The 14,043-nt window shown below is 28.7% G+C and overlaps 1 protein-coding gene across 7 annotated transcripts in view; it reads right to left on the reverse strand.

The window, feature by feature from the left end:
* The window catches only part of LOC143191118 (monocarboxylate transporter 14), a 33,045-nt gene that overhangs the window by 17,450 nt on the left and 1,552 nt on the right, over nucleotides 1-14,043 (reverse strand). For 3 of the 7 annotated variants that reach the window (XM_076395899.1, XM_076395901.1, XM_076395900.1), the window contains exon 1: nucleotides 12,866-13,183. The exons of 2 other annotated variants lie outside the window; for them this stretch is intronic. In XM_076395899.1, coding sequence (XP_076252014.1) covers nucleotides 12,866-12,931 — 66 coding nt within the window. In that variant the 5' untranslated portion in view covers nucleotides 12,932-13,183. Of the gene's footprint in view, nucleotides 1-5,627; nucleotides 5,655-9,227; nucleotides 9,385-12,865; nucleotides 13,184-14,043 lie in introns of those variants that run through there. 2 more of the 7 variants (XM_076395902.1, XM_076395903.1) reach the window with 2 other exon arrangements.

Consider the following 14,043-nt stretch of genomic DNA (forward strand, 5'->3'; position numbering starts at 1 on the left):
GGGATTGTCGCAGTATTTTTTATCAGCAGTCGTAGTCGTCAGCAACAATTCGTATGGAAGCCATTTTTCTCCTTTTTTATCGTTCCCATCGCATGTAAATCGCTCTGGAAACCGTTGATTCGTCAATTATTAAACCGTTTGAAAGTTTTCGAGATTTTTTGGTCGTTCAGGCCATTTTTTGGCATCGATTAATAATACTACAATACTACAATATACAAGTTATTCAATTAATAGTTGATACTTCGTATTTTCGCCAATAAATATTGCTGATTAAAATAAAAGCAAGCACCTTATAAAATAATAATTTAAAAAATTAACTATTCTAACGGCATTATGCAATGTTACATTTTAGTTACCTAAATGATAGATGAACCACTTTTTGTTATAATAAAAGATCTTTAAATAAAGATGTTTTATTTAATCATATTCTTTAATTAAGATTCAATGTACGCCGGTCGCATAATTTCATTAGCTAACATAATTTAATTTACTGTTTGTGCTATGTAGAATGTGGGTTCTTATTATATATTAGAACCATCCATATAACCGAAAACTTCTTGGATAGTGTTTTTTTATATCGTTAGTACTGGTTTCGGTGTTTAATAAAATAGCTATCATGTGTTGGTTTTAGTCTTAGTAATATTACTAGAGATTATGAAAAAGTAATGTAGTAATAACGACATCAAGAACTGGATTTAATAATAATTTATCAAATTGAATTATATTAAATATCGTGTCCAATAAGAACAACAGAATCAACATATATCGATTATAATAACCAAGATATTTGAATTTAAATTGATGTCTTCAACTAGTTATGCGAGAACATGTAGTAGTCAAAATATGGGATTTTCAAACACGTTAAAATAAAAATATATTATTTTCTTTAAAATAAAAATAAACATTGAAAGAAGAAAATACACTTAAGTTGATAGAATAAGACAATTAGTATTATAGCAATGGCCATTTAGATATTTCTCCAGACTATAAAACTCAACATAAACTAATTGACTTGTGTTAAATTGACAAGCCTCTATGATTAACGTATTTTTATTAGTATGTGCCATAAAACATAAAAATATAGAATAGGAATTTAAATGGGTACATCCGTAACCATGTTTTACACGTCCGAATCACTACAGGGCCGGAGGTAAAAAAATGTCAGATTTCTTTTCTTCCTTTCGATTTGAAATTTCGTGACGTCTTTGTGGCAGGTTATATTTGTTTTTTTTTTCTATTTTTGTAGCATAAAGATAAATATTATTTGTTTAACTGCAAAAACATAATAACAATTTTTTGTTTTCTGCTCTAGCGCAGAAATGGCTTTTAAAAGTAAACAACGATAAACTTCTGGAAACCTCTTATGATCTCCTACATGAAGTTTTCGAACAAAATTAGGTTTATTCTTTGCATTTCAGGCTAAAAAAATGATTTTCCAAAATTGTTTAACCAGGATGCAATTCCTAATTGTAATTTTAATAGTAAGCCTTTCATTAAAATCTACATCGATAATCAAAAAGGAAAATATGGCTACAAATTAAATATTGGAGAATCAGCACTGGCTCAGCCCCGATTAGAATCTTCAAAAATTATAAGTAGTACAAATAATATTTTTTTCAAGGGAAGTAAACTGAAAGGCTTGAAAACCGAAAATTATAATTCATGTTTCTCCACAAGTGCTTTTGAAACAGTGTCATAAAATTACAATATTATGTTATATTATCTAAATGTTATTTAAGAGTATTAGGAACCTATTTTAATTCGTTTGTGCGCGAAGCTATCTCTAGACTTTTTAGTTATTGGTAACATAATCTACAAAAACAAATTTAACAAAAATTCTCATTTAAATATTAATCAGCTAATGGTGATCTTTTTTAAAAAAATTAATTGATCTTGATCTTTTTTAAACAATATCCTGAGCAAAGGCAATGTAATAAGAATTATAATAATTATATGTTGCTTGTTCTGGCGGGTGAAAAAAATAAATAGGATTTCAGAGGGCAAAAATATAATATGGATAGTATCCAATTAAGTATCTATAAAATTATGTAAAAAAAAGGAAGTTTCGTAATCAAAATTGTTACATGTAATTACAATTTTTAGTAAATATTGTATCAAATATTGTATTTTTAAGTATATTTTAGACAAATTACATTTTTAAATTATAGTTTTTTTACTTAACATAATATTTAATAATTAAGACAATAACATGTACAATTAGAAAATAAGTTATCAGTTGTCAAATTATATATGTTGTGTTTTTATATATTTTGAAAATGTTTTATGTTAACTAGTTAACTAGTAACTTATTTAAATAAAATATGTTATTAAAATTAATTTTTTTAATTTCCCCTTGTAATATAAATAATTTTTAGTCCTATTTTTTAATTTCTCTTTGCAGTAAATAAACCCCTTTTCTGCGCCCTCAGTTCGGACGAACAAGGATCTTATTACAATAAAAGAGGACATTATGGAAATCCCTAATTATGGAAAAATTGCAGTAAATGTTAGAAGAAGTACATTTTTTGGTCGCAGAATACTTACTGCATATTATATTGTTAAATGCTGAATTTTAAAATGGTTCTGTTTACTTGAGAATATTGTCATCCGCAAATAAAAATGTTTTATTGATTTAATTATTAGATTATACCAGATATTCTTTGTCGTGCTTTATAAATTAACTATATTATAATTACTTTATTCTTGAAATATTTGTGATTATTTTATTTTGATTGTTAATCTAATTCTTTTATTTGTATTTTCCTACTATTGGGTTGCAAAAACATATATTTGGTTATATCAAATAATTCAAAACTTTTCCTTTTTAGTGCTAGTACTAACACAATAAATATTCAAATGGTCAAATGAGCAACGTTTGTCAAGCTTAAATTGATTTATATCAATTTCCTAAATAAAAGATCGATGTATTCTTGTCACTGTAAAAAAATATCTAAATATAGTATGACAATACATGTTATTGAGTAGAATACTGTACGAACTACAATGGAAAAAATAATCAGAGAAATGTACTATTTTAATAAATACTTAATACTTTTATATTTTACTATGTGTTAACAGCTAATGAGGTAATTAATGTAACATTGTATTTAAAATAATAAAAGGAGAGGGAAATATGATGAAAGTTCTTAAGAAAATACAAAAATGGCCATGATCAATAACATTTATCTGAAGGTTCTAGAAAAGTGCTACGACCTTTTATTGAATTACTCAATAAAAACCCTGTTTATTAAAACACGAACAGAAATATAATATGTAAGGAAAGTGGAGTGGAGGAAAAATGGAATTAAAAATGATCTGATTCTGTTTACGAAAATCGGCCTGGTAGTTGATGTGGCGCCATAAATCAGACCTCAAAAATCGATGCCAACGTTTCACTATTTAGGCGTGCCAATAAACTACTTATAAAAAGGACGAAGAAACTACTTTCATTTTTTAATAGCATTCTGATCTTATGCAACGGTACAATTAGGTTTTGATGTAAATTTTCGGTAAATAATTCAATGCAACTTTTTGTCATTTGCAAACAATTTTTTAAATTTATTTTAATTGAGTTGTTTATCTCTTTTTAAAATTTTCAAGTATGCTGACAACTTGTTAGCATACTGGATTAAATATTTTATTGTTCTTTACAAATTGATGCATTTCTTGATAGACTTACTTACATAGCAGAATATCATTGGTTGATATAAAAATTTTTTAATTTGTGTATAATTATTGTAATGATACATTTTCTTATACGTTATTATTATTGTTACTAATACGTAACAGTTATTTTATTCGTATATAGTTATTGTAACTATATCTTTTCTATCATAATTTTTAACTATTATTATTAATTATATTTAGCTCACCCGAGGAGTTCATATTAACCAATATATATGTTTTGTCATTTGCAACCTGTCACTATTTTAACTTAACTTAGAGGAATTTAACTTATACTTTTACAATTTATTTATACAAATGCAACATATTACAAAACATATTATTCCAACGACGAAAAAGAAAAAGAATTATTAGGATTATAAATTAGTTTTGAAGGATTTTTATTAATTTAAAACTCCATTGAAAAATCGGTATAATGTTTTTTGTTCAGAGTATTGTCTATCGATAGCTGCTACTACCGAGACTATCCGCGAATTGACTCATTGATATTTTTATTAGAAGTGAAGCGCTACTCAGACAGGTTACTCATAAGTCGGAACAAGTAGTAATCAGAAGTTAGCAAAGTCTGAAGAATACGGCGGATGGGGTAGCACTTCCCACTTTAATGTTTCTAAGTATGTTCTCATCGGTTTTGCAACATGTGGTCGAACGTTGTAATGCTGAAGAATAACATTGTTGTGTCATATTCCGGCCGTTTTTTCGCGCAGTGCTCGCCAAACCATCAATCATAGTCGATAGAAAGTCTTGCTGGTTTTATCGAGTAATACCTTCAGATCCTCGACTTCAAATATTTTTTAAGCTGTCCAGAAAGCTGTTTGTGTTCGGTGTCTTAATCACCACTTTTAAAGCGCCGAAACCAGTATAAACATGTTGAAATCGATGGAGTATAGTTGATTTGGTCAGCTTTACACAACATCCGATGACCTTCAGCCGCCTTTTTCTTCAAATTGAAGTAAAAAGCAAATAAAAAACTTCCCGCAAATGATATTTACTCGGTACAAATTCAGACATATTCAACGCACTGAAAATATTTTTTATTCACACTTCGATGAAATGGCACATACTGAAAAGTAAAGCCTGTCAGTGAGGCTTTTACATGAAATTGAAATGAACTCCGTCTGTTGAAAATCCTTTAAAATTAGTTTATAATAATCGATATGTTTCCACGATATCCCTTAAGGGTTTATATATATTTGCATTTTTTCATTGACAGTTTAAAGTATGCCAAAATATACGTGTCTCTAAATTAATAATAAATCACATCTAGGTTTTAGGGGCTTTAAAAAACAAAACTTCAAATGTATAAAAGTTTAACTGTTTCCAAAAAGAGTGTACTGATCATTTGCTGAAGGGGAAGGGAAATTGTCTTGCCAAGGAACATTACATAAGATATTAGGAGCTTTATTAAAATACTTTTATTTATCTAATGAGATAAATGAATATGCCTTCTATAAATGAAGATGTTATGTGTTTGGGTGGATATGCTTAAAACTCAACCGAATCATTCAACGCAGTGGTATGATACATTGCACAAAAGGCAGTGTCGCGAAGGAAAACTGATCAATATAGCAACTGTAATCTATAATCTCGTTGCTATTTTTAATAATGGTTTCAATAAATGATATTTTCTATTTATTATCCCTTTGGGTTATCTGTTAGGAAATTTAAACAAGTTTTATATTAAATGGGTGAAAAGGGTTAGCCGGCAACGCATTTTTTAAGTAGAAGGGAAATAATTTATTGGTATGAACTATTCAAATAGGAAACTTATATAAACCCTTAATAGATTAAAACTAACACGAAAAGATACCTCATTTAAAATCAATTTACAAATTACAATTTTTCCTAAACTAAGTTATTAAAATAATAAAAGTATTACTAATCAATCGGGTTACTTTAAGCAAATTAAAAATCTATTAGTCGGAAAATTAGAATCAACTCACCCTACTTAACATTGCATCTATATAAGATTAAATAATGAAGCAAAATTAGGAAGAGTATGCACGAGGAGCCCTTTTAAAAATCACTTAGCCAAACTGCCATATTCGTTATCTCGCAAATGTAGAGATAACAACATACTTAAGATTAATACAAAATTACTAGTTATATAATGATCCGTCGGCTTAGTTACAATATCAATACCATTTTTGCGATAGATTAATGTTGACAGCGACGATTGGTTGAAAATATTTCGGATATTAAACCATCTATCAAAATTTTAAACCTCCAGTTACCTGTTAATTCTATGATTTGACACAGGATGACTAGACAAAACCTGCATAAATTTACGACAACGGTTCAAATTACTGGGGAATTTCAAATTTTAATTTGATGAATAAAAAATTAGAATTCGCTGCACTATTCTGAAAATATCATTAAAATTTAGCTTAAATAGAGCAAACGAAAATAATTTATTTTATATGACTTTAGTTAAAACGTTGAAAATGAAATGATATATATTTTCACATTAATTTTTTTGTCTTTTATCAGGGCTGTTTTTTAAGTACACATGACTTCAAAATATATATACCTATATTGTGATTAATCTTTTGTATGCAAGCAAAACCAAATTAATTTTTATTATATTAATATTGTCTAGTTGTTATGCATGCCAACAAGGCGATATTTATAAACATATAACTGAATGAAGATTAAAACTGAACTATGAAACTAAATAACTATGAAGTAGTTCAGAAAGAAATAAAACAGATGTTATAAATTCCGATAAGAAATATCGAAATGTGTTTAAGGTTATATAATATCTTCGCAAAATCAAAATGCAACTTTGTTTATTTTAATAATTATTAATAGTATATATAAGATTTTGGAAAAAAAAAGACGCGAATGTGATAAAAAAAACATGTTTTTAAACATTAATCAAAATCCTTTTCCAGATTAACCTATTTTGGTTAATATGATATAACCTATTTACACATTTTCAGGTCTATTCAATCGTAAAGTGTAAATATAATGTCACTAATTTCTAGAGACTTTCTTCTTAAAATAATAATACTAATTTCATTGTCGAATGCAGTTAGTATCGAGTCAAGTGTCAAGCATTAAAGATAGGAGCACATGTTCTGTTTTGTTTTAGTAGATTAATAATTTAAAAGTGTATAAAACTATATATAATAATTTACTAAAATAAGTCTCTATCATTGAAATAACCTGAAAACTCTTCATAATATTACCTCGAGTGTGGATGACTTTTTCAGCATCGAATTAATTCCTTTTGAAATAAATCATATGTTACTAATTAAATAGTGCTTTAAAATTAAGTGTCATTCGTAATAACAAACTAGTTAAGAGAAATATAGTTTAATTGGTTGAAGAATAATACTAATGTTATCAAATAAACAATCACGTTTCAATTAATAAAAGAAATAGACCACTTTGAAATTGAAACATTAGTAGTTCACACAGTAATAGAAACAACAATAGTTAATCAATAATATTTAAGACCTAATAAGAAAAATAAAATGAATTTGAATTCCCTATAATATGGATATAATAGAAATTATAGGAAATAAATGTAAATATTTTGTTTTATATCATACTAGATATTAGGCTAAAAAATATGAATGAGCGTTGATTTAAAAATATATATTTTTACCTTGTTTTTATCCTGTTAATTAAAAAAAAAACGAAAAACAAACCTGCACCGGTTATAACACTTGAAAATAAGTATTTCAAAAAGATAAATAACCATACCATTTTTGGAATGTTATGACAAAAGATCTATTGAACTTGGTACAGTACTGAGTCTACAGTGACAATGGCTAGTCCGATTCTCATCACATGATTATTTTTGTTCAAAAATAATCCGGCCCTACCGGATCTAATAAATCTTATAAATAAACGGAATTGGTATAGTCGTTAGAATTCATACGCGAATATATAAGATTCCACAAAAATAGCTATTAATTCTGCTTATTTGAAATCGTTCTTATATAAACCGTGCTATTTGCGTGGGGTCTTCATTAACACCATAAAACATAATATACAACACAAATAAGAATCACATCGGTATAACATCCTGAGGATTATTTATAATTTTCTAGTAGAACTGTGAATTAATTTCGAAGGATTTAGAATAGATGACCTGCATTACACTATATCAGCTGGAGACCTCTCTGGCCAAGTGTAGAAACTTATTTATTTGCCTATGGTAAATTGGCATGAATGCATATGGTTTGAATATTATATTATTATGGTGGTTAAGCGGATATGCTTCCCTATGAACTACTCAGATCCAAAGAAATGATCAGAAGAAATTGGCCTCAATTGCAGCAAAATGTATTTGTGGCAAATATGAAAAGGAATACAGAAGGCCGTTATACAAGCAGAAACTTGATGTGACAGTTATTTTGCAATATATAATTAGAAACGTACCACACACGCTGTATTTCCCAGATTTTCTAGCTTCCGACTTGATTACGAAAATACATGGACTATTAGTTAATATTAAAAGGCGTGTAATTTTCAGATAGGGAAGTTCATAATTGTTCCCATTAAGCAGTAGGTTCGACTGCTAAATTATCCAAGTTGGCGTGACTAAAATCCATGTACATATATGTTTCATAAAAAATATTCTAAAAATTCAGAAAAAATAATGTGGGTACAATAAAATACAAAACTAACCTTTTCCTAAACGTTAATAACAATGCATAACAGAAACACGTGTCAAATTAAAACACGTTTCCATGACAACGCGATCATTTTTCCTAATAAAACACTCAAGGCCAACTATGTATCAGTAATATACTATTATTGAAAACCAATATATAACTGAGATATACTATTATTGAAGTTTTTACGTTATATAATTACACAATGTGTAGTTTATGTAACAATTGCACAAAATAATCGAACAAAACCCATGTGTTTGAATGATTTGCCTTATGTTTTAGGTGCAATTTTGCGGTTGTTTAGTCCGAATTAGATACTTAAAAAGTTAAGCAGATAAGGCATTTACAGGTAATATTGTATTGTTTGCAAAAACAAATGGCATGCGCGTTCAAATGCTGCTTGTACCTGATTTGTGTGGGCGATAACGGCATAATTAGTTAAATTGTAAATTTTATACTAGTCTGGCGTATATAAGACCACACGCAAATTAAATGGATTAGACAAAGTATTTTTATTGGGATATTTTAATATTCTTAACCTTCATTAACATTTAACATTTAAAAAATATAGGTGTGATCCGGTAACACTTTTTGCGTAGATATGGAAATCATAACTGATTTGATGACAGTATGTTAACAATTATACATTTTCGCTTTATTGGGCTGTATTGAATAGTCGTAATACAATTTTTGGTTGTGGCTAACACATTCAGTAGAACTTATCTTTATATAAAATAGAAATAAGTTTAATATAATTAATATTTCTATAAAGGCTGAAGATTAAGATGAGTAAATTAAAACAATCTGTGGCTAGCATAGACCGACAATCAACAATATGTCACGTGGTTTAACCCAAGTAAGGTTATATAAATTAATATCCAAATGTGATTTTTTTGTGGTTAAAAAAACACCTACCTTTTTTGCTGTTACTTTTTTTGAACTCATGCTGTCCGCCTCAAAATTTCAGCAAGCCTGCATGTTCAACAAAATACTATTGCTCACGTACTACCACTCAAACACGCCAATGAAATGCTAAAACGCCTTTCCAGCCTTTATATCTGAACAAACGATAGAGATACTTAAGATTAATGAATTGTCCTCGATATCAGATTTTCAACAAACATTCGTAAACTTTTAACTACATTTTATTGACCGATAAGACAGGAACTTATATAAACAGCCTGGCTTACATTGTACCACAATTATTAAATAATATTTGACGTTTCATTTAAACGATCATTTGTTCTATAGGAAGAGATATTGAATATAGCCATGGTGATTACCAGACGGCAAATGTACACGAAAGATAATTCATTTAATCGTCTCCACTAGGCTAAGACTGTTATGAATTATCGATCTGTCATATTTTACTGATAACCGTCAGTTTAAAGAGATTATTCTTATTTCTCCGTTCCATTTTTTAAATAAGTGAAATCCTTTACATTCTTTTTACTAATATTATTGATACTAAATATATACGGTGTCCCAAAATGTACCCATGGATTAAATAGATAACAGTTTTTCTTTAACATATAGCATGTATATAGGCGGCTTGGCTTCCACGGCTTGTGTTGGCGGAATGTGCTCTTTTGCGTCATTTTTCCATGACTAATTGCATCAATGTGGTTAAATTTAATCGATACAACATTTAATCTCCTGCTCATAGAGCATCCTCATTATTAAAATAGTATTAGGTGCCTGCATATATTTTCATCAGCGATATTTATTGGCGAAAATACAAAGTATCGATATAACCAACTGTTAAACAATCTAACCTAACTGCCAAATTCGATGGATTTGACATTTCTCTGCATAAAATAATAGCTTTTCATTTAGTATCATTGACTTGTTCAGTATATACAGACAACTAATCATAGAATATTCAAAATTGCATTTTAACATACATTACTTTTGTTACTAAATTTGAAAAAATCGCCAATATATCGCTATAAAGATATGAGGGAAAAAGTAGTGGCAGATTATTTTGATTACTTTTTTATAATATATATTCTGTAGTGTAAATAATATTTGTAATATAACAAGGACTTTTGTTTAAGAAAGAAAATGGGGCGATATTTACCAAAGATGACTCAAATTCGGAGTTACAATGTTTTATTATAATATTATAATTAAATCTATAATTATAATTAATTTTATTACATAATTTTCACATTATAACTATAAAAAATATTATACAAAATTTACACGGAAATGCATACAGTAATGACATGACCTAAGTTAATTTTCAGTTTAGTTCTTCTAGTAGATTTATGATGTGGAATACTAATAGATAAACAGAATCTCAAATACCATCCCACATAATTGAAGGCATGCTGCGTATTAAAGTTTACTTTGCATATAATATAAAAAAATAGTTATATTCCACACTACATCCCCAAAAATATTGAATTAACCTATTAAAAATTGGGATTAATGACATAAATGTAGGTTTTTACAGGAAAAACTAGATTAATAAAAGAAAGTAATGGAATAGTTGATTAAATCTTAAATGATAAAAGTAGAAAATATATATAAATATAGATTTAATATGCCTTTTATTTTATTTTAAACAACTAATACTATCAACTAAATATATTATACAAACGTGAATACAGGATCAGATAATTCTCATCACTTTGAGCTTATATCGCTGTAAAACTTTAAGATTTATATACGAAAGTATTCTTTCGGCATAAGCCTAAATATGTGAAATGTTTTAAATTATGCAGAAGCAGTTTATGCAAGATATTTTTCTGCCCAACACGACTTATTGTATTGATTTTATTATAAAATCCCTTGATATCAACATAGTATACGAAAAACTAAATAATTTATAAAATAAAATACATAATACATACATAATTTTATTTATAACAAAGATAAACTTATTATTTGTAAACATCTATTATTATTAAATTTAATAACTATAATTTTAATATATTGGCATAGCCTTTCTCTTAAAGTAGTTGCAAAATATACCCTTTAAACCGTTCACAGTATTTATTGTAAATGTAAAAAAGTAGTTCTACTGCAAAAACCATAGACTTGACAACAATGCACTTGATAGAAATTAACAAAAAACGGGGGGAAAATTACTTGAGAACATTCACAATGCTATATAGTGTTTTGTTTTTGAGACGATTTGTCGTCAGCCAATCCCGTGACTAATTTTCCACGACCCGGGGGGTGGAGGAGGAGGTAATTCTCATATTAATAGCACGCCGAGTCACGGACCTTCGACAGCAACAGCTTTTCCGAGCGATTCCATCGATTAGCCCGCTTTGTTTGCACTTAGACGTTTCGTGGGTTTGATGATCAAGCTGGAACAATCTCCTTACTGGCAACACAAAGCGATTTTAGTTGTTTTGAGTCTGAATCTTTCTATTATTAGACTAATCTATTTCGCGGTAGCCGACTAATATAGTTAAAAGTAGTAGGAAAAACCATAGATACCTGCAGGCGATAATACTATTTATTTCTTACTAGTAGCATATATGATATTCGTCCTTTTGTTAAACAATTTAACATAGCTAATTTAAATATTTTCGAATATAAATGATATATGTTAGATGACACTGAATCTCATACTATATATTCAACTATTAAGCATGTGAAAAACTAATTTCAACATTTATATATAATACATCGAAAAAATAAACATTCTGAACAGAACTGGATTGTCAATTCGCCAAAAATTTAATACAAAGGCAATCCATCATTACATGGCCAAATATATCATTGAACACTTTCAAATTTTCGATGCCTCTATGAAAAGACAAGACATATTCTCTTATTATTTAAAACAAAACTGGAATGATTTTTAAACTATAACAGAGAAAAAACTGAATTTTAAATTCCACTTGGCTTTTAGCACTTTTAATTTCACAGAAAACAATTCACGAAAGATTAGTGTTCATCGAATTATTTATTTCAGTGCTTTAACCTTTTTTATCCCATGATACGATAATTACTTGGAATTGTTATAGTGTGGTTTTAAATATTGGATAACAAGGAATAAATAAAAGAATGCCGAACAGAAATCGTAGAAGAACATACAACATATATTTCCATAAATGAAAGCCATCCTAACAATTTAATAAATAAGCTAGGAATGTGACAATCTTATCAAATTAAACTGTCGAAATAATCAAACGATATTTACGGGTTGGATAACAAAATAATAATACTAATGTTTTAGTTAATAATTATTGCAAACAGCTTAAATACATTCGTTTATGATACGTGGTTATTGAAGAGTAAGCGTGCCAATGTCGTTTATTGGACAGCGTTTTGTTTACAAAACACTTTTTATCTCTAGTTATTTCGAACATAATTTTTAGGTTAGAACGACTTATAACCTCGACTCCATAAACGCCAAAAAGTCATTTCTGTGGTTGTAGGCAAAACATTAAGTATGTTTTGTCACAATTTGATCGAGATTAAGAATTTTTAATAAGGTTTCTTTACAGGAACGAGGCAGATTATGTAACAAAAACAAAGGTGACAGCTGAATAGGAGGGATTCAAAACCGAAAGTGTATAATGTCGACTTACACGACTAACTTGACTGATTTTTCGCGATCTGGGCTGTCGAATGTCCGACAAATTTCCTGTTGACATGATTGGAGTCTCGCGCACTATCACAAAAGCACGATAACACCACAAAAACACTAATAGCCCTGCTGACACACCACGATTTTGGTTGTTTCGAGCACGCCCATTTTCCCTATAGTTTGAATGCAACACGTGGTGTGAACAACGCTCAACGTTAAACCCAACTGAATTCGCGATTAGTACTCAAGTCGCCTTGATCGGAAATAAACCGCGATATTCATATGGGATGACGTTGAACAGACGCGATACATCGACTGCGTGGATTTAGTCGTGGCGTTCAAGGATTAGAAGCTATACAGTATGACTTATGAGGAAATATTTGATATATCGTTACCGTAGAACTTTCAAAAAATACTTTAAAAAAATAATATGAAAATAATGCATATATATAATCGTTGTACACTAACACTACTCAATTAATACCACCATAGACCATGACTAGATTGATGTGTGAATACATAAAGATACAGCGATCAGCTGATCGAGAGTATTTTGGCATTTCATCGGGAATCTTTTGTTTTTTTTGCACCTACGAGTCACGATATTTAGTGTGATGTTGAACAGAATGTAGGTGCCAATCGAACGGACCGGTTTGTTCCAATATCCCATCAACTCGCATATAATTATAATTTCAAATTATATCTTTTTATATAGAGTTAGCTTTAATGTAATACTCCATCTTTGGGCTCTAAGTTATAGTTGTTGCTGCACTCGTTGCCGGAGATATGTATCAACTAACATATAATGTACATTCCGCTTATACTAAAAATATTATCATCGTACATGAATATATATATATATATATATATATATATATATATATATATATATATATATATATATTTAATATTCCTTTGACTACATTTACATACAACTGTAACAGTCTCATAGCTATTGTTCTGCTATTAAATATTAAACCACTAAAATGTATTGTAATCTCCTATAACGTTCCTATTGTTTCGCTCTACTTATCTTCATTAATGCGGAAACGATAGGAGGACGACCTTATGTCCCCACATCAGACGTTTTGTTTACAAACATTTATCATGAGATGACTCGTTAATCTTTTCCTTTTGTTCTTTGGTGCATCGAGCATTTAACACTAATCATATCGTTTA

This window comes from Rhynchophorus ferrugineus, unplaced genomic scaffold, assembly GCF_030347505.1.
Source record: "Rhynchophorus ferrugineus isolate W39M unplaced genomic scaffold, kcgeb_rfMv2 rfM2, whole genome shotgun sequence".
Taxonomy (NCBI): Eukaryota; Metazoa; Arthropoda; class Insecta; order Coleoptera; family Curculionidae; genus Rhynchophorus; species Rhynchophorus ferrugineus.